Genomic DNA, 22190 nt, shown 5'->3' on the forward strand with positions numbered 1-22190 from the left:
GAGTCAATGTCTTCTTGGATACTGATGATATGTGACTCTTCTTCAAACATTATTGAGAATTTATTTACTCTGCCCTCCAAGAGATATGTGAACACAAACTTTTTATTTTTTTTTTTTATTTTTTTTATTTTTTATTTTTATTTTTTTTTGGTTTTTTTCGAGACAGGGTTTCACTGTAGTTTTTTTAGAGCCTGTCCTGGAACTAGCTCTTGTAGACCAGGCTGGTCTCGAACTCACAGAGATCCGCCTGCCTCTGCCTCCCGAGTGCTGGGATTAAAGGCGCGCGCCACCACCGCCCGGCCTTTAAATTATTTCTCTTGAGGCTATAGAGATGGCTCAGAAGTTGAGATATTCCTACAGAGGACTCGGGTTCAGCTCCCAGCACCTACATCTGTCTGTAACTACAGGACCAGGGGATCTGATACTCTTCTACGGCCTATGAGGGCACCAGGCACACATGTGGTACAGGTATACATGCAGACAAAACACTCACACCCATAAAATAAAGATAAACATTTTAAAGCAAAAAAAAAAAAAAAAGTAATTTCCCTTTTCAAATTCCAATTGTGTCCAGGTAAAATGATGTCTTGCTAAGAGGCATCTGAGGGACTACCACGCTTGGGTAGAGTTTGGAAGATGACTATGGCAGAAACCAGAAAGATGAATGTGTAGAAAGCCATGTGTAAGAATTTGTACTTGGAGTAAGAACTTTCCTTCATAACAGACCAGCCACCCAGAGCAGCCAATCGTCATGGCCTGTAACAGGGAATGTGTGCTTCAGAACCGCCCCTTTCCATACTACGGAGACATCCACTGAAGGAAAGAAAAATCACCTGTATTTTTCTGCCCAAATTAAATGGTAGAATTATAATTCATTTTTATAGAATTTTAGTTCCCACTGCAACTTGTTTTGCAGATTGTGTCTGTATGAGAGATAATTATAATATGAATCTATTCTTTTGGTTGCAGAGGGAGAAGCAGGCAATGTTGCTTGCATAAGTTCATATAACTGTGGGCTGCAGTCTGAGATCTCCTAAGGGGAGGGTGAGATGGGACTGGAAAGGACCACCTTGGTCGAGTCTACTGCTTAACATACATGAAAGTGCACGCTACTACTTGAAAAAATTCACATTTATTTACTGTCAAACCGTGTTAAATTTTACACTGGATATTAGTGATGGGCTCATTATTAACAGGTTTACACAAAGGGCTTGAAGGAAGAGCAGAGTTTGGCTGGAACAATTTACATGTCATTAGAACTTTACCATAAAATAAATTAATTACTAAATATAGGCAGAAGGAATATGGAAGAGTAATATTTCTGTTTTATTTTTTTATTTTTATTTTTTAAAAAAGAATAGGCACCTTTTGTTCACTAGAAAGTTTGTGAGAAGTGCCCAGTGCCCCCTTCGCCCTCTGTTCCAGAATAAACAGAGGGATGACCCAAGACCTCCAGATTTCCCCACATTTGTGCAAGGCAGGACTGACTTCAGAGAGTTTTCTCCCCATAACACACACTCTTTTGGCAATAAGAAATTTAAATGTAAGAAAAGGACTACCCGGTCAAAATGGAACACCGTCTAGGGTGGAAAAGAAGCCAAACTGGGTACAACTTACCATGATGGGCTTAAGAAACCACATTTCCTACCATGTGCAACCAAGAGCTCGTCACAATATTTTCTCCAAACTCCTTGAAAATTATTTTAATGACAATTATATCTTAGTTGGACACAAATGTATTTATTTTACCCTAGCAATAGAACAAAATATAATTTCTTTAGCCATTTTTTTTTTCATGAGAATAGTTCGTTGTACAGTTGAGGAAACATGAAATAAGGCCTGTGGCTTGGTTGCTACTGGTTAAACGTGTTTTCAATTGTTGCCTTAATGTAAATGGTTTGCAGGGAAGTGTAAACGGGTGCAGAATCTCTCTCCTGCTTTTCCAAGTCTTGTCAGGAAAAGATACAGTCAATTAGTCCCACAGGATCTTAAAGCCTACGTCTTGTATATAATACAATGCAGGCCTACAAAAACACGGTGCGGCCCTATTTACAGACTTAGTTCACCAACTGCCGCAAGTAACATGGCTGGAAGGGTCTCTTGTTTGTTTCACAATCTCTCTACACAGCAGCAGAAACGTAAAATACCTGGTTGGCATCTCTTTTTCTTTGTAACAAATAATTCAATTTAGTATACTCTGTGTATATACAAAGTTTTCGTATGTTTTATAAAAATTCACAGAACTACAAGGTTCAGTCTATTTTGTCTTCCTACAGTGGAGAACCACAGGTCATCAGAGCCGACTCTTCAGGCAGAGCTGGAGGGGGCTGCAGGGGCCGCCGGCAGCGTCTTTAGCAATTAATACTTGTGTGTGGCCCTAAGAATCGCTGTACTATTAAAGACTCGTTACCAGCTGCATCTGTCCTTCCCTGACGTCCCCCTCAGGGATGCACCCTTCTTTATTAATGGGGATGATGTAACCATCACTATTGCCTCTGCTGATCTGGTAGCACATCTGGAGCTGGCGGCCAGCTCCAAGATTTGGCATGCTTTTATAGTAAATATCCTCATTCTCACTCCTCCTGGAGGGAGACAGGTCCTCTGCCATGTCGGGGCTGCTCTCCGGGTAGGGAGAGTCTCTTAGGTTGGGCATGCTCGTGTACAGAGAGTCTCTGTTGGGGGACTGGAGGTGGTCGTCAGCCTCGGCCGTCAGCTGGGAGACGTAGCTGTCGGTGGCCTCTGGTTTCACTTTCTTCTGGGGTTGGTACAGAAGCGAGTGAGTCCGCTGAGGGATGAGAGGCGCCTCCAGTTCTTTGTGGCGGAACTCCAGCGCTGGGTTGTCACCATGCATCAAAGATGAGGCGTCAGCGACAATCGCGTCATCTTCACTGCTGCTGCCGCCGATCACGGGTTTAACCGGGAGCTTGAGCTCCAGGTTGTGGGCTTTGTTGCCACCCCGGAGGTTGTTATGCACTAACTCTGAAATGATCATTTTCTCGAACGCGGTGTCATTCAGACTTAGTCCACAATCCACGACCTGCACCCCGTCGTGGTAGTCCCCCTTGCGCAGTGAGTAGCTGTTGTTGAAGTTACCATTTAGCGGTAGAGTATCCATGGCACTTGTGTCCCTGGTATTGTTCAGTGAATGTCCTGCAACAGAAAAGCGTGGGGTTATCGTTACTGCCTCTGTGCCTTCCTGAAGAAACCGCATTTTTCATATACAAAAGGTTTTAATGTCGTTCAGGACAAAGTTGAATTTGAAACCTAACACTTGAAGAGTGCCAGGCTTTCCCGCATTCCCAACGGTAAACAGTTGCAACCCTTAGATAACAGGAAGAAGTGTCAAAAAAATGATACTGTTTTCCAGGGAGGGAAAATGGCATACAGAATATTACTTTATCAATTTGGGGGACACAGTAGTTCATCAATCAGGTTTTGGTCCAATTTCGACACGTTTACAAACAAGACTTCACTCCATGCCCTTGCATAGTTAATGCAAAGCAATTCATTAGTGACGTTTACATTTTAAAGTACAAGACCATGGTTGATAAAATAAAAATCAACAGAATTTGTCCTAAACAACACTAAATTAAAAAGGAATAAAAAAAGTCACATACAGAAACTAAAAAAAGCAATGTACAACAAAAGCCCACATAACTGGCAAGCAACTTTTAAACAACGTTCTAACATTTCCTTTTTCTGGAGATGAGTTTAAACAAAACAAAACAACAACAGCAACAAAAAAGGTATGAAAAAAATGGACAGATACAAAGAATTCATGGGGAACAGAGTCAGGCATCTTTCACACTGACAGGACCAGGGTCCACAAGCACCATCCAACAACACGACAGACAGCAGGTGGGATGACTCACTTCGGACAACTCACATTATGTCTGTCTGCTCAGGCTATCTGGCCTAAGAGTAGCTGATATATAAAAGAAAGTAAAATGATTTTATTGTAACATGATGAAGAACTTCTAAGCTTCTCAGCAACTTAGTCAGAGCAAGGGTTCAACAAATTAGATTCCCAGCAAAGCAGCCTCCACTTTTCATTGAGGAAAACGTTTTGTTATTTTGAGTTGTGCTTGCTACTTTGTAATGTCTAATCACAATGGCTTTGGGCTTCTGAAGGTCAAAGTTGGCCTGCAGCCCTGCAGACTGCATCAGTCACAGTGACGGTACCAAGTGAACCAGCAGAGACTACTGTACAAGACTGGCCCAGAGACACCATGGGTATGGACGTCAAATGCAGAAAGGTTAGAGGTCGCCTAAGTATGGGTCACAGAAATTAAACCAAGAATAGATATTAACTATGGGATGGGAGAAGGTGTCAATCTTAGCTAATACATATATATATATATATTTTTTTTTAATTTCTCAAAGAATGAGAGATTGGATAAATCTACTTGTGACATGAAAAGAGATTCAGGAGTGAAAGAAACAATGGGAACATGCTCGTATTTGAATCAGAGTTAGATTTCCAACAGACACATAAACATGTAAACTAAGACGTCACAGTGATTGTCAAGCAATGGGAAAAAGTCAGAGAAAATTAAATGGTCTACACGATGGGAAATAAGGTTCTTCAACCTCAAAATTCTAAAGGATGGGGGGAGTCACCAGTCTACAGAGAGGTCTGAAAAGAAAATTTAAAAAAAAAATCAACAAAAGAATGGCATGGTGTTACTGAGATGAAACTGGCCACTGTGAAGCTGCTGCATTGTATGCAAGGCTTGGAGAAGTCCAGGAAAACTCTCATCTTTGAAAAAAGAGGAGGAATGCTCTCTTTTTTTTTTTTTTTTTTTGTGCTCATTGCACTCTTAAAGCTGCAGATACCTCAGAAAACCCATTATTCTTCAAAATAAAAATGCCCCTGCATGGAACAAACATCATGACCAAGAATTGACAGTCCATGGGGAAGTCAGCGTTAGCCCACGTGCGAGCACTGAGGAGGGCTTATGCCTGTTATTCGTTCTTTTATAAAGACTGAAATAATTTCTGCATTAGGAAAACTGTCAATTCCATTTGTATCACACTCCGTGTGTTAAGAAAACGAAGTTGCAATTGCTATCGATAAGGCTTTCTTTTGTACTTGATTGGGGTTCGTCAGATCAGTGCATATGTGCCACACTCTTGCTGTTAGGCAACAACTTTTAAGTTGTCACACGGCGAAGGGGCTAGCGTTTGCTTCCTCTACAACGAGAGTCAATCTTTTCACTTTCTTTCCTTTTCTATCATTGCTTCCTAAGTACAAAATAATATATGCTCGGTATAATTCCAAAGGTGTTTTCTATGATATACTGCAGATTTAAGACCTCTCTGGGTTTGAAGAGGCATCTTTTTCTGCCTATGTTCAGGCAATTCACTTGAAGACTTTTTTTTTTTTTTGCATAGCCTGTAGCAAGATTACTGTGGGAATGCAGAAATGATAAGTCAATTATTAAGCATTTGGGCTGACAGTACTTCAGGCTTTTGAGAGCAAATTATTTCAGCATCGCACAGACTTCAGTATGGACAGCATTTGCTACAGACCTCTCAGACTAATGAAAGCCAGTATACAGAGATGCACTGTTGGAATTTGGTAACATTTTAGTTGCAAATTGTGAACCACTTGCCCGCTGAGTCTACTTCATGACTGCTAGGTATGTTTTAATTGTGCCCGTTAAAAATCATGCTGAAAAAATTTACATTTGATAGGCAAAGTTAAGTTTGACTCCCATACTTGTCTCTCTGTAGGTTGCTAGAGGAGAGCGTAAGGAAAAGTAAGAGAACAAGAGAATGAAAAGAGAAGCTGCAGTTACCTTAAAAAGGAATCGCAAGAACAAAAACAACAGACAAACCGGAACAAAGTTCTGCGTTTAATTTAATTGAAATCGTTATTCACAAGTATTATACGCTAGTTTTAACCATGTTAAAATTTACCAAAAGCATAAAAAAAATACTATTGAATACGTTTTAAATTAGCTAGTAAATATAGCCAACAGGACAAGTTAGTGAAACACCACCCCCCTCCCTCAATTAAAAGCCATGGGCACAAACTGACTTCATAGCCTCTGGGTCCCCAAAGTTCCTTATGAAAAAAGAAAACAACATAAAGCTGCACTATACTATAGTTTGATTCTATTGATAATGCTGGATGGAGTCCTGTACACCTGGACATCCAAATTATCTTAGCTAGTCCATTCCAGAAGCAAAATTTGTCACCAAGGTTTAGAGTCAACTGAACAATATATTATATAGATAGGATACCTCTAAATGATATAAATCTTGAAGATGGGCTCTCGGACCATGTGATGTCAGTCCTGTAATAATATATTAAGATTTATGCCACCTGTGTCAAAAACATGGATAATTACTGCAAACCTATCACGACTGAACTCTTACTATAATATAGTGCAGTTTTAGAAGCCTGGCATGGGCAACACCTTACTTTTTAATCTGAGTTACTAAAGGTGTAAGAATAATAAATATATAACAACAAGTTATTTCAGAAATAGGATCAGAGCTCTGTTTAGCAGCAAAGAAAGACAGTTTTATTTGTAAGTATGAGCACACCTGGTGAGTTAAACACAGGAGCTGAAGGGGCATTACATACAACTGTTTCAGCGAGCAATGTGTTATAGGGGTTGTTAGTGCCGTGGGGCCGAAGAAGAGGGTTTGTTAGTAGGTAATTGCCAGTCATTCCTAAAGCAAAGAAACAGAGAAAGAGTCCATCAGTGTGCTTGCTTATTTCAGTATTACAGTTGCAGTAGCTTTCGTTAACTCATCAGGCCCCGGGCAGGATGGTAATGGAAAGTCTGCTGGAATTTCCCTGATGCTAGCTGAACTACGGATTTGCGGGAGAAAGGAGAGAGGGAAGTTCAACCCCGGGAATTCACAGGTGCTTTCTAAGCCCCCCAAGTAAACACCTGCTGAGAATGACATTTACTAATTTATACAAAATCACTGTTAAACAAAAATGGCAATTAAATGCATGGAGATCAACATTATGCTTCAGGATGCTACTACTTAAAATGAAAACCCTAACCACCAAGGCCCAGCGGAGGGATGCTCAAACTTTCAGACTTACAGGTGTGGGACCATCCCTCATGAAAACATCTGTGTTAATACCGACTTCCACACAAGCAGGAGGGAGAAGCAGCTTCCACAGACATGTGAGAAGGATGACAGACTGCACAAAGCTGCACTTATTAAAGGCAGAAGCAGACATGCTGGGTGGGGGTGGGGTGGGGGAGATGAATTATTAGACCAGGACAAGAATGTGGGTTCTGTAATCTCGTTTGCCAGGTTTCAGAAGTGAGTCTTTGAATAACTTTCCTGTGTGACAACCACGTCAAGAGAATTAGGGCAGCGCCGGGGCAACGGCGATCAGGGCCTGCCCTCACTCCATCTGCTCAGTCCCGCACCTTTCCTTGCCAATCGTGTTTCACGCCACCAATGGAATCTGACTAAAGGGAGGTGAAAATTCGGGCTGGGATGGATATTATATAGACACCCTCTTCATTCCGCAGCCAAACTATCTCATGACAGTTATTATATATTATAAATCATTAAATCTAACCTGAAAGAGCCTCTTTCTATGGACTGGTACAATAACGCAAATTTTCCATTCCTGACTGAAGCATACTAAGCTTTTATTTGGAAGTACCCGTGGCTTCATGTTAATGCCTCGATCTTGCTAAGCTCCTATATTTCTGGCCTTGATCATTTAGGAACTAAAATGATTTATGTAACAAATTTAAATTGGCGCTACTCAACACATGGAACTATAACGGGGGAAGTTGGTTTATATGCTTCCGTACACTTTAATTTACTACAAACGTTTTACTGCTTAGTATTTACTTTAAAAATATAAAGTAAAGGAACTTTATGAAAATTATGTAAGTTTTCAATGTGAAGTTGGCACTGTTTTACATGAGCAATTACTAGTCTAATTCTATCAAAGTCTTAGGACAATAACTTTCATAGATGTCTTAGGAAGGACAGGTGGGCACTAATGAGAGACACATTTCATCTTTAGCAAGGTATGTTCTCAACAATTAACTTTTCCACCCATGTTCTGTTGTTATGGAACTTAAAACTGTATTTTCCTCCACTGCATCATGGAAATAATATAAATCTATACATACTTTGATGAATGAGGTTAAAAGGTGACCCCCAAAGTTTAATAACTGGTGATTTAAGCCCACGACATGTAAGTCCAGCGTCTTCTCTACAGTTAGTCTAGGCTCACACAAAGCACAAACTGTACGCCGTACGCTCAAGTCCCCTAATAACTGACCTTGGTTAAGGGTAGAAGTGCTATTGATGTCACCTGAGATAAAAGAAGATTCAGACTGTTTCCTCACGGTGTCATTCCACATCCTTCTTATACGACTCTATTGATACGAAACAGCAAGAAAAGCACATTATGTTCACTTCCCCATGCTCACCTCACTAACACACTGGTCTACTGGAAATCGCTAGTATCGGACTGTTGTTTGGGCTTTCTCGGGATGTGTTTTGTTGTTGGTCCCAAGATGAGGACACCGAGACCGCCTTGTTCCTATGCAGGGCTATTTAATCTTTACTCGTACACACTTTGTGCGGGCTTATTTATCTATTTATTTATTTTTATTTGAGGCAGGTTTCATGTAGCCCAGTCTGGCCTCAGCTTGCTCTGTAGCCGGGTTCAGTCAGGAACCTCCTGCCTACACCTCCCTAGGGCCCGGATTACAGGCACACATCACCACTCCTAACTTGAGTGTTCCACTCTTACATGTTACTTTATTGATTTGTTTAAAGTGGAGACAAAGAATTGTTAAGTAAATGTGTTGGGTGCCTAATAAAAGTACTGTTCTGCATGACTTGAGAGTATGAATTATTACAAGCTTAGTAAAGTGAACTCCTCAAAAAGAATATTTGTGTCTACACAACACACTGAGTACATCTTTAAGAGGAAACTGAAATCAAAATCCCAAATAACAGATTCTCACTATCTAGATCACTACACTGAGGAAACAATTAGTGCATCTAAACAGAACACGTCTCCACAGACTTTCTATAAATAAGGTTAATTAAAGATGCTGTCAAGTTCTTTGTTACCTGTGTGCCAGAGGAGTAGCGGGCACTGGTGCGCGTAGTTGATGCCTTCACAGAGCTGTGGGGGCTCTCGGTCGGGAGGCCGCCACAGCAGTACCAGTGTCTGAAGCACTTCCCATATTCTTTTCGTACCTGCATTGAACAAGTCCAAGACCAGAGGATTAGTGGAAGCGCACTGGCTTCTCCTGTCCTCTCTAGCTCAATGAACAATGAAGGCAACCGAGAAAAATTAAACTTCCATAGAGAAAACAGGCTGAACTTGACTCAAGTTCGGTGCGAGTTGCTGAAGTATTTGTAGTGATTTTATTTAAAATACAATATCACTACAAGTATCAGTCACTAGAGTAAGCTCTGTCTGTCCACAGACGGGCTGGTGGTAGCTTTATGACTCATGCGGAGATGCTTGAGTCTATTATTATGCAGATTCTGATTATTAGTACAAAGTGATATAGTAATGGTTCCTTCTAAGTACTTAATAACTATTGGTAAAATAACTAGACAAAAAATGGCGTTTTTGATGCTTGGTTGTATATAACCAATTTGGAAGTCCATCACTGATGTTTTATAAGCTTAGCCTTCCTAGGTAGTCAATATATAAACCTCTGGATTGTACACTTTTGGCACAAGAACACACCCAATGAAAAGTACTTTCACACATTTGCCAGTAGTCGGGAGGAAATGTTTTTTCCCAGGTGTCTGTTATGTCTACCTTTGTCACCTGTGGAGTCTAAGATGTTAGTTGTATTAGCACACAGCAGCATTATTTATTCAGTTTCCACTCACAGGAATGAGTGACCCACGTAATTTCCTTTCTTCCCTGAAGCTGGGGTAGATGTGTAGACGCAAAAATACTCCCCTAAAAGGAAGTTCAGCTTAGCCTTTAAAATGAGCAATCCAAGCAACTGAAATAGGCCCCTCATGGACAGGGAGTGGCACAGAAGTGGGAGGATGGGGAGGTGTGGGAAGGGACTGTGAGGAGGCATATTGTAGTTGTACCGGTGTATAAATATGGTTTTTGTGCATTAAAGCTAGACTTTGAAATTAAAACAGACAAGAAAAAACTGGAGATCAAAAAAAGTCTTTCCAGTAGATTATACAATACTTGAGACTATTCCAGTCTCATAATTCTGTTAAAACTGCCTGCCAACGCCCCGACTGACACTCCTTCACCAATTAGATAATTACTGCTAAACGAAGACCTCCTAAGCTAAGCACACTTGCATCGCCATCTTCTCTGTTTTATTAAGTGACACATAGCAGAACGAACAAGAACAGCCCCGAGCTTTCAAAGCACTTCCTGGGCCCAACTGTGCTCATTTGAGCATTGAAAATGAAGCTTTTATTTTATTTTTCAACATAATCATTTTATGTTATATTATTAACAATCTATCATGGCAACTCTCATGAAGAGACATGGAAAACTGGGAGGGTGCGTGATGCTTCTAAAATGGAATTCTTAATGTCAGAATAGCAGCTATATGAAGAAATGGGCTCTTAAGCCTTCTGCTGCCAAAGCTGAGCTTTATGTCAAAGCTGATGCAGTGACCTCTGAGAAATAACCACTATGTGACTATATGCTTTGTGCAGGTTGCTCACTTATATAACACACACACACGCACACGCACACGCACACACACACACACACACACACACAGAAAGAGAGAGAGAAACGGCAGTGGTTACCATGGATATCCCTGTATAATGTTCAAACTGTTTAAAGTACATGGTTATTAAAACATAAGATACCTTAGGAAAAATTTCTATACATGTAACCGTTATTAGCTGCTCTGAAAGCCGAATAACCAAGACAATGACAATCAAAATGGTATTTTATCCAAATCACACCCTCTGGTGTTGGTTTTGCCTGATGCCTATATTGCAGTGACTGTACATTATTCGTCAGTATTTCACGTCCCCACCGTCATTATCTCAAAATTACAGCTTATTCAGAACCGATGGAAGTAACAACACTATCATCTTGTCAGGGCTGAAAACTTAATCGTTTTCACTTTCACAATTCTCTTTCTCTGTTCAATTTAGTGACCAACTAGTAATAACAGAATCAAAGACTACATTAGACGACATGCAGGCAGGGAAGGGCGAGTCCTCGGGAAAGGCACATAAATTCTAAACTTAAATGGCAGCTAAGTGGTTTCCTTAGTTCTGGCTACAGATTCAAGGTTTTCTTCCTCAACTTTCATTTTTGAAATTATTTTTGCTGACTCCACGCCACATACATGAAATCAGAACAAAATAATCAGAGGTGAAACACTAAATGATAGTTGTTTTAGATCTTTCAAAACCACTCACAAGGCAACATTAATATTAATCTTTTGCATGTCTGGAGCTTTAAAAATTAATGTTATTTGTCCTTGGGTTCATTTTCATTTTGGACCAGTGCATTCCTATCAGTGAGCTAAGACTGAATTTAACCTTGTATCTATTATTTTTTTTAGCTTATAACTATGCACAGGTACTTCACAAACCCTTCCGCCAAAGAAGGGGCTCTGGACTAAGAATTTATTGTGCTATTGTCCCAAGTGGAGATTCAGAAGGTGGCTGGCACTCTGTGACTCTGCACAGGCGTTTACATCCCCAGACAGGTATAAAGATAATTACAATATGACAGTGTTCATGAACAAGCCAGCTGTCAGGAGAAATCTTCTCCAGACCTATCGCCAAGTCAAAGGTCAAGAATATGGAGACTCTCCCCAGGGGTCCCTCCACTTACTTTCTTTTGAAGAGCACAGTGGAAGATGAAAATGAACAATCCCTGGAAAGCATTAAAGGTGGTGAAGAGATATGCCATCACAACAGTCTCCTCATTAATATAAAGAAACCCAAAGGACCAGGTTAGACCCAGGAGACACAGAAGGGCAAACGCGCCAAGCACCCAAGACCTGAAAAAATAAAGTGCATTTTTTTTAACGGGTTCAATGAGGGGAACAACATTCATCTCATTCAGTAACGACTCAGTAGTAGAGGTTGACTTGCTCTATGTTCACCCAAACTCAACAGCATTTTGGCTTTAACCTTCCATCGATTAAGAAAGAACAACATTTTAGTACTGCAGCTTCCTGTGAGCACAGCAACAGCGGGTATTGGCCTTTTCTCGCTCCAGAATGAACAGGCATCAAAACGATATTAAAATGCAAGGTGTAAAATGTCCCCCGTGGCTTTACTGTCTTTCATGTGAATTTTAGTGAAGGAAATTAAGGAGCCCTTAATTAGTTTACTCCTATATTTTTATTCCTGTGGTGTACGCATCTGATACTAGATAATGCGACACACACAGAAAGGTTAAATGGCAGATAATCACAGAGAGCCTAGACTTCGGATTCTAATACGCTAGACTGAGGTGAGCCTACGAGATTACAACGGAAGCATGAAGAAGCCTAGCTGGAATGAGTTACAGAATAAAACGAAACAAAACACGAGAACGGTTTCAAAATAAAATATTCTGGCAGAGATTTCATCATGAAAAGCTTAAGGAGAAAGGAACTGCAGAAAACGGGGCGGAATGAGAGGGTTTCAGTCATTGCATTCCATGTCTAACTAATGATCTTACTTGATAAATGGCTTATTATCTTCATAGCTAGAAAGCATTATAAGCAGAAAAGAGAAACAAAATTATTAGGCAGAATTAAAATAGAAAGTAATAAGAAATCATTTATATATTTTACAAATTAGTCAAAATTAAGAAAGTCAAAATGCAGAGGCAAGCAATTAAAAAAATAAAGGCATATTATAGTTTAAGGATACTACAGCAAATTAGATACTCCAAAATAGCTATAAAAATTAAGAGCAATTCATGATACTGACGGATTTGCAAAAAATATAAATCATGCTGTAAGTTTGTTAATGTAGGGTTCTACCTTACCCAGGTAAGTCCGTATTATAGTAGCCATCACAAACACGGTAATTACTGGTGTAGGTGAGAAGACAGAAAGAGGAAGGGAAGAAAAGAGAGAGACGCTAACGATTAGCTCTCTCTCTTACCATGCAACATGCAATGAAGCTGGCACTAACCTATTTAAAACATCTAATTAAAAAATATTACCCTTACTATAATCTGCCATTTTTTAGCAATTAAAAAATAGTATTTTCACAATCCTGGCATACCTAACTTTAATACGTCCTTGAATTCTACATTACGACTCACATTTTAAAAATAAGTCTGAAAATGTTTCCATAGCTGATTTAATGAATCAACAGCTATCAATTTTGGGTTAATTAGATAGCATTTTCACTAATAGAATATTGCAGACTTTATTCAACATCGAGATAAAGTAAACACTTGTTTAATTAGCATGAAAACAACAGATAATCTTCAAGATAACAATAGTAATAGAGAAAATTCTCTTAGGAAAACAGGATTAGGAGGAGAAACTGCTCAGAATCCTTAAATCAAAAAGTCATTTAACAAAACAAACTTAATATAATCATATCAGCCATGCAAACAGGACCATCATTTGGAATTGCATTTTAAATTCAAATGAAATTACTACAGTGCTCTGAAATTTCCATGAAGCCACAGAAACAATTTCTCTACTCTAGACCAAGTCAGAAATTATCTGCTTCTTGACCAATGCCCGCAACATGGTTATGGAAATTCAACCTCGATCAGTAAGATTTCATTCAGAATCCCTTCTAGAGCTGCCAGAAGGCAGAAACGCCTGCGTTCCCTGTGGAGGATCTCTTTTACTGAGCTCGTCAAGTATAACAGTTCAAATACAAAATACTTACTTAATGTTTTCCAACCTGCTAGAATCTGGTTTCAAAGTGTTTGAATGTTTCACCATTTTGCACAGCGTAATCACCAGGAAAATAATATTTAGCTGTTTTAATGAAGAAAGTAAGAATCAGATCACTATGAACAACGAATAAAATACATTTTGCAAATTTAGTTAATGAGTTCACCCAGTTCAGTACCCACAGCATATGGACACTGTATACAGCAAGTCAATTTTCATTTGTGTATACAGTGATGAGTTCAGCCTGTGTGGAAAACACCCTGGCTATTATGATCGATCTAACAGATCATTTGACATGGAATTGCAAGCTCATTAAGCCAGTATCATGTGGTAATGATTAAATTAATTAAAAAACCTAAATTAGTTTCTTTAGCTAAATGTAGTCCAAGGACTAAAAGTCACCTAAGTAGAGACCCCGAAAAGAATTCTGAGAAGTGCATTTACATCAAGAACCTGCTGTGGACGAATTTCTGAGTTCCAGGAAACCTGGCTGAGAGCCTACCTCTGGATGGTGACCAACTACACCAGAGGAATGATGTTTGTATGACATCTAAGGTAACAGAGCAGACAATTAAATAAAAATACATGAAATAGTTGAAACTAGTAAGAAGGTAAGGTTTTTACTGTCTGCATACTTCCTGTCTAACTAATGTTAAAAGTCATTCGCTCTTTCATCCCTTATTCACGCTGCCTGAAACTTAGTCAATTCCCACACAATTTTGAGTAGTCAGCTGTGTGAGGACTTTAGGGACAATCAAGTGCAAACCAAGGAGGCTGGAATTTGATGCGGAAGTGTTGGATTCCCTAGAGGTCAGATGGTTGGATAAAGAAGACAGTGGGGGCATTATGACTGAGGAGAGGTAAAGGCTGGTAAATTCGGGCAGAGAGTCAGAGGGGAGCACTCTTCCGTTTATGCTCTAAGACCAAAGCTAAGTGAGAGTACCCCTGCACCCTTCTTGTGACATTTCATTCCTTCATTCATAGATCCATCTATTCATGGTTCCTTGAGAACTTAGCAGAACCCATGGTTCTCTGGTCCTTGTGGAAGACTCAAGAAACACACACTGTATGAGGGGATGTGCTTCTCTTAGGTGAGAGATAACCAACTGTGTTATCATTGTCATCCTTGCCACCCAGTCGCAATGACACACATGCAAATGACCCCACACTCGTTCATTATTGCTTCTGATTTTGTAACCATGATGCATGATACAAATCAATACATTAAACATTTCCAGATATCCCTACTAATGAGTCTGGGAACAAGACAAAGACTTTAAGCTGTGTACCATTGTTCTCTGATGCACTTTATTATTTCTCATAGATGTAGAATTTCCTCCGTTCAGGGATAAAATGAGGCTAATGGGCATAACCTACACATGGTGACAGATGGTTTACCTTTCTAGGGTAGTTACTTAAGGGCAAAACAGATATTTGTTTTATTTAACTTCTTAAGCGATTTATCAGAGAGAAGATAAAACCATAGGAACATTTCTTCCTTTATTTTTACAGAATTATTCCAGCTGGTTTATAGACATGTTTTCATTCACAGAGATGGGTCACATCACATAGTTCGCCCAACAGATATTTTATTGACCAGCCTGTGCTACACAAGGATGTATCGATCATGCTGTGGACACTTAAGACAAGCTTCTGCCCCTGAGAAAATCCGAATTCTTTGTGGTAATGGAGTAAACACTGACGACTTTTTAAAGAATCATGGGAAAGAGTGTTTTTAACTTTTTTCAAAAAGGCAAAGATCAGCAATGCCACCAGTTTTCCATTCTATGCATTTGTCTCTTTAACTGGTCACACTAGAGGGTGGCTGGGAGGCAGATTGTCCCAAAAGGCCAGGATGTGCTATGCTCAGTCTGTATTAGCTGGGGAGGGAGCTTCTCAAAGACACTCTGCATGTAAATAAACTCAACACCTCAATCCAAACTCAAGGTAAAAAAAGGAATGGATTCCAATCTTGGGTGAGATGACCTTCTTCACAGAAGCAGATAAAACCTTTCAACCCTATTTTGAATGCCCTGAATGTACTGTTTGTTCGTCCATCTATCCATCCATCCATCCATCCATCTGTCCATCCATCCATTTTACTTTACTTGTTTATTTATTTATTTTTAGTTAGGTAGTTATTTGATACCCATTCTGATTATGTCACTCTGGCTGGCCTACAACTCACTACGTAGTCTATATAGATCAGGTTGGCCTTGAACACACAGAGATCAGCTTGCCTCTGCTTCCCATGTGCTGGGATTAAAGATGGATACATCACAGTGATCTTAATTTAGAGTGTTTAAGGAAGACTCAAAAGAGAATCACCTTAAAAGATAAATATACAATACACTCCATGAAAAATTATGTTGCAAAAATTATGATGGAAAACTAATAAAATGCTCAATGGGCTTTTATATTCAAATTGTCTGGAGTGTCTATAAATTTCCCACTTTAAAGAAATGGGAAAAGAAAATGACATACTGTCATCAAACTTTCAGTTAACTCATACAAGACTTCAGCCTCTGAGAAAAATTACTCAAAAACATAGAAATAATGGAGCAAGGATATATTTAATGGGAAAAAACTGTCATTTCTAAACAAAATAATTATAAAAGGAGGCTTACAAGGAGTACTCTTGAGGCACAAGATAGCAAAAATGTCAATCAGAGAATTTTCTCCATGCTTATTAAATAGTAAAATTTCACTGATATATATTATTTGCAGTGGAAAAAAATGTTTGTGACATAGATGTTGATCAATTAAACAGGTTACTATCAACATATACCGTGAACTTCTTGGAATGGAACAGACCGTTGACGGAAGCACAAGCTGCTTTGTAGTTCTTATCTAATATTTAAACATTTTAACACTAAATATCAGTTTCATACAATAAATGTTATGATTTTTTTTCAAGAGGCAAGACACTCCAGAAATTATGATTTTGCAGATTAAAATATTTTATTATACTTCCACTCCTGTTTTCTCTTCCACTTCTTCCTTGCTCTTTTAAAATAGAACGGTGGGGCCCAAATCCAAGCACAGATAAGCAGACAAGAGCAGCTTCAGTATAATCTACAGTCCAGAACAGTCACCTTAAGACAACAGACTGCTTTCAAATAAATGACTATCTATAAATCTGAGTTCCTTTCTCAAGACATATATGACTTTCTAGTCCATAGTACTATATTTCCGCTTTGTCCTGTTTTTAAATAACAGAATGAATGACTTCATTTACTTTATCTTTTTCCCCCTATTAATTTCTAGTATTTTCTATAGACTTTGAAAAACTAAAGAAATCATGACAACCAGACATTCCCCTTTTTCTCTGGAGGGTACAGAGAGACAAGAAGGGTGAACACCTCTACCACCCAGTCCCTCTGCTGTAACTTGTCCTGTCTGTTTAGAATATCCCCACCCCATTCTTTGTTGCTGTCCCCCCGACACCTCACAACACAAAATATTACTAAATACTAGTGAATTTAAACATAAGGGGATATGTTAAAAATTATTTATCAATGGGTAAGGAAAAAGGCTAGACATGAAAAGAACTGTCTAAACTGAATGATTCACATAAATTAGTAAATTTAGATCATTAAATAGAACTATGTTAGGCATGTATATAACCCACTAGTCTAAACGCACATGGTGATAACTTATTTGGAGGCGGGGGATTTGTTAAGAAATTATTCGTACATTAATTCTACACTGTGGGCTTATCTGTGCAGGTGGGTATGTACATACAGATATCTGTAAACATTCAGATATTTTGTTATTTCTTAATAGAATGACATGTAAAAGTTGGGACCAGAACCAGAAGGGGTTAAAAAAAAATTCCACTCAGCAAATAAATAAATAACCAAACTGGGATACTCTTCAAATGACTACTAATAATACCCAAATCATAATTGCATACATTATTATTTAAATCATACTTTGCTAATCTAATGGGCACTACAGAGTTAAGCATCACCTACGTTGCTAGGCATGACATACAACAGAGTTTTTAGAAGGGAGAAGTTCCCAGGGATTATAGGAAAGCACGGTTTGTTTTATGGTCATCAGCTTGCTCCATTGAATCACATCTGTCTGGGCTTAGCAGCTTTAAATTCATTCCACAGCTTGCAGGGCTGACATGGATATGATAAAGACAGAAGAACCGAAACAGCGCTCTGAAATAACCCGGCTGAACTGCACATGTTCTGGCCCTTTTTGTCCTCCCTAGAGCTTTGGCTACCTGGCAAATGCAAGTCTAAAGCCGCACTTGTGTCTCCTGATCTTTGCTGTTAGCCAAGCAGAAAGCGATTTCCCCTGGACGGGCAGCCAGAGAGGTGCTCTCTGAAGAAGACTTCTAAGTGAGCCTGTGAGCTGAACTCTTACTGAACTGAATTAATTATTAATGATGCAGATGGAGCTGTCCAAATGATAAGAACAGCTCCTGACGTGTCATGATCCAAGCCTTCATTAAACCATTTCAGGCATACTAATGGTTTCCCCTGCTCATTACTAACTGGCACTTTCCTCATAGATATAATAAGTCCAGTGCCTGTAGGCAAGACATTCTATAGAAAGGCGTTAAGTAGGAAGTTTTATCTCCCACAGACTCTTACTTTTCTTCACAGAATATTACAAAGGTAGACCTATTTAATACTATTAAGTTAAAATGGTTTCAACTCAGTCATAATCCAAAACGTATTTTCTTGGAATAACAAGTAATGTTTTGTTATAAGAATATTCCTTACAGGGACAGTATATAATACAATTTATATTATTAAGATTCATGTCAGAATTAGGTTTTGTAAATGTCTTGTAATACCACAGTACCTACTTAGGTAAATGTGTTTCTAACATACCTATGCTGTACAATCTCATTTCTCAATTTAGGTTAGATATTGTATTTCAAGTTATCATTTTGCATTCTCCCTGTGCTGGGATGGTTAGAGGGCAAAGCAATCTCCGAATCTCAAGGAGATCTGTATGGTAATTGTTACCGGCTGGTTTCTCTTGTTTGTTTTTAGGTAGGGGACAATGTGACCTAGAGCCCTCCATAGGTCAGTCTGAAGGCAGAGTATGAATGAATATCAGAGTCTGATAAATAATGGGCTCCCATTATAAGTGGGTGATGTACCAAAATACCTTTTACCCATTCCTTACTGAGTACACATTAGCTTGTTCTTCAAACAAAATGTTTTTAATATATTATTAGTTAGTGCTAATCTTTAGAGGTGACATTCTCAGTCAACAGAAGTAAACACGTGACGGTTTTATATCCCAAACATCCCTAATGCAGGCTTTGTATTTAAATGTGTTTGTTTTAGGGAGCTCTAAAGAAGCCTTTAGTCATTTTATGCTAGAAAACATTAAGGGTGTGGTCCTATACACTAAGGGGCAGAACTGGGGCCATTGCCTAGTGAGGTTAATCTGATGAAAAATGCCAACCTCGGGAACACTAACAATATTTCAGCGGTTTACACAGGCTTTTACCTGTAGTTTTCACGATGCTTTGTTGAAGTAGCTATGCGACATAACTGTAGTAAGATCTAAAATGCACAGACTGTTTATAGGTGTTAAGTTTTGCTCAACAACAGTTATTTTTTCTTAATATTTGTGTAAGATCAATGTTAGGTGTCCTTCTCAATCATGCTATCTTATCTTTGGAGAAAGGGCTGCACACTGAAGCTAAAGGATAGCGATTCGGCTGGTCAGCCTTGCTGCGGGTACCAGGAATCTCAGCGTCTCCGCCTCCCCAGATCTGGGGCTGGAGAGTCTCCCAGCTGTACTCGGGTTCCCTGTCCATGCTAAAGTCTTCATGCTTGTACAGCAAGAGTTTTCCTGGCTGAACCAAGACCTTTTCTTTCTGAAGTTTATGAGACACTAGTGAACATTAAAACACCCTGAACAGTTTCTTCAGGGGAAAAAAAAAGAAGAAAAAGAAAATAGAACCAGTAAAAGACTTCAAATAGCAATAGCTAGTGTGTTTGAGGACATCAATTCTGCATCGATGACATTTAAACTTGTTTATGGCATTTTTTTCCAAATTTCTAAAGGCTATTAATACTCATTTCAATCTGCGTTGTACTGTACTTGGGACAAAGTTTTAAATTATAGAATCCTGATGTTGCCATTTCCAATATAAATATAAATGATATAAAAGGTTTTTAAAAATACCTTAATGCTACTACTGATGACTTATATGAAATTTGCTTAAAAATAAATTGCTGCTGATTTTTAAAAAGTATATTAATTCTTCAAGAGATATTCTTATTTCCAGTGAATTTAAAATTCATTTACTAGCCATTTTAATTAATTTAAGTTTCATAAAGATTTATAATCTACAAGAATTTAAGGTACAAACATTCACTTAAGAAAACTAAGCATAGAGTGGGGAACCCTGATGGCTCCTTGGCCTTGAGAGGGAGGGAGGGGAGGTATGGGTGGAGGGAAGGGGAGGGAAGGGGGAGAAGGAGGGGAGGGAAGGGAGAGGAGGAGCGGAGGGAGGTGGGGAGGAGGAGGGAAGGAGATGGAAATTTTTAAATATAAAAAAAAAAATAAACCATGAGAAAAAAAAAAGAAAACTAAATTACTGTTAGACTGTGAAGAAAAAAAGTAATGTCCATTTGCCTGACTAAAACAGTCAAAAATTCTTAACATGGCTGACGAGTGGTCTTTTGTATGTTATTTATTTATTTAGTATTATTATGCTGTTTCAGTGCACTGATATAGAAAGAGCACAGGGTATTTTTCAGGCATAGTGAATCAGTCAACGTACAACTTTCAATAATGGCAACAGTCTAAATATGCTACACGATACTGTCCTCTTATCAGACTTATTTATACATCTTCAACTGCATCAGTAGCAGTTGGAGGGGCATAGCTTGGAGTCCCGAGGACCAGTGCTACAGCGGCCAGCAGAAAGGCTGTGCAAGGGAAGTCTGCTTACCAGAATAATGAAGGTCACAGGCCCAATGAAACTCCATATGAAATAGTTATCAACGTGAAGCCAGCAACTATTTGGGAAGGAGAAAAAAATGCAGTAAGTAGCTTTCCTGGATCCTCACATTAAGCAGAGAAACAAAACCACAAAAATCCAGCCAAAAAACCATCCCTCCATATGCCTTTGAAAATTCATTAATCATGGGCAAGAAGAATTATAATAATTCTGAGTTGGCTTTGACCCAACAAAGTTGAGCAATTCCTTTACTTCAACCTGCAGCGGCATTCATTTTAGGCACACTACTGTACAGAAGTTTTCATAGGGAAAACAGAAGTCCCAGCCCAGGCCTGAAGCCGTAGGAAACTTCAGCTTATTTAGACAATGCCAAGCAATACTCCACATTGCACCATCATTCAAAAGTTCTATGTGTAATCCTCGAAATTTGTCTTTCGGGTTGATCAGAATTAAATTGCATAACAGAATTTAAAGAAGGCACTCAGAAGGTGTTAGTGGCAAAACAGTATAGCATAAATATCTCCATTAGAAAAGGACAAATACTAGGGGAAAGTATAAGCATACAACCTCCACGGCATTAAAATGTATAATGCATAAACTCATTAAGACACACTTTAGTGACAGATATCATATGTCCTCACTCATAAAAGGCTCCTAGACATAAAGCAAAGAAAAACCAGCCTACGGGGCCAGAGAACCTAGACAGCAAAGAGGACCCTAAGAGAGACATACATGAATCTAATCTACATAGGAAGTAGAAAAAGACAAGATCTCCTGAGTAAATAGGGGGTGTGGGGATCGTGAGAGAGGGTGGAAGGGGATGGGAGCAGAGAAAAATATACAGCTCAATCAAAACAATAAAAAAGGACACACTTTAGCTAGTGGTTCATATTTCATACAATATGGAATCCGCATTGAATTTCTCTTGCTTTTTCATTATCTATAAAGTCATGGGCTTCTTTACTATAAGTAAATACTATTAACTAATTTTATCAAAGAAAAAAATAAGCAGAGTTGGAAGTCCAATTTGTGCCTTTAGCAACGTAAACCATTAGAGAAGTGCCATCTCTTCATTCTGCCACTTTCTGTACTTTTAGGAACAAGAGAGGGTGAATTACTTTAATCCTCTTAAAGTTCCTGGTAAAATATTAGCAAAGCGAAACATCTGGGGTGGAACATGCTTCCGTAACAGTGCAGAAGGAGAATCGGCCGCACAGGGACTTGGGGAAGTGCTGGCTTAACTCAGACGCATTAAGTTTGGGAGAATTTTTTACTTAATATCTTTCTGAGGCCAAAAAGTTATTTACTTTTTCAATTTGTTTCAGGTCAATCTTTTGTGTTAAAAAAGAAAGTCCATAATTTAGAATCTGCCTCACCAGAGAACAAATCCTTTGAACCCAGAAAAT

At 38.9% G+C, this 22190-nt stretch overlaps 1 protein-coding gene across 13 annotated transcripts in view; it reads right to left on the reverse strand.

The window, feature by feature from the left end:
• Window positions 1-1113: 1113 nt before the first annotated feature.
• Adgrl2 (adhesion G protein-coupled receptor L2) overlaps window positions 1114-22190 on the reverse strand; it is a 259124-nt gene continuing 238047 nt past the window's right edge. For 8 of the 13 annotated variants that reach the window (XM_038311606.1, XM_038311612.1, XM_038311609.1 and 5 more), the window contains 6 exons: window positions 20776-20842; window positions 13828-13919; window positions 11813-11981; window positions 9085-9213; window positions 8282-8378; window positions 1114-3150 (listed from right to left, as the gene is read on the reverse strand). In XM_038311606.1, the coding sequence (XP_038167534.1) occupies window positions 2396-3150; window positions 8282-8378; window positions 9085-9213; window positions 11813-11981; window positions 13828-13919; window positions 20776-20842 (1309 nt within the window). In that variant the 3' untranslated portion in view covers window positions 1114-2395. Of the gene's footprint in view, window positions 3151-6249; window positions 6303-6555; window positions 6685-8281; window positions 8379-9084; window positions 9214-11812; window positions 11982-13827; window positions 13920-20775; window positions 20843-22190 lie in introns of all 13 variants that reach the window. The other 5 variants (XM_038311615.1, XM_038311613.1, XM_038311616.1 and 2 more) reach the window with 4 other exon arrangements.

This window comes from Arvicola amphibius, chromosome 14 (assembly GCF_903992535.2).
Source record: "Arvicola amphibius chromosome 14, mArvAmp1.2, whole genome shotgun sequence".
NCBI classification, from domain to species: Eukaryota; Metazoa; Chordata; class Mammalia; order Rodentia; family Cricetidae; genus Arvicola; species Arvicola amphibius.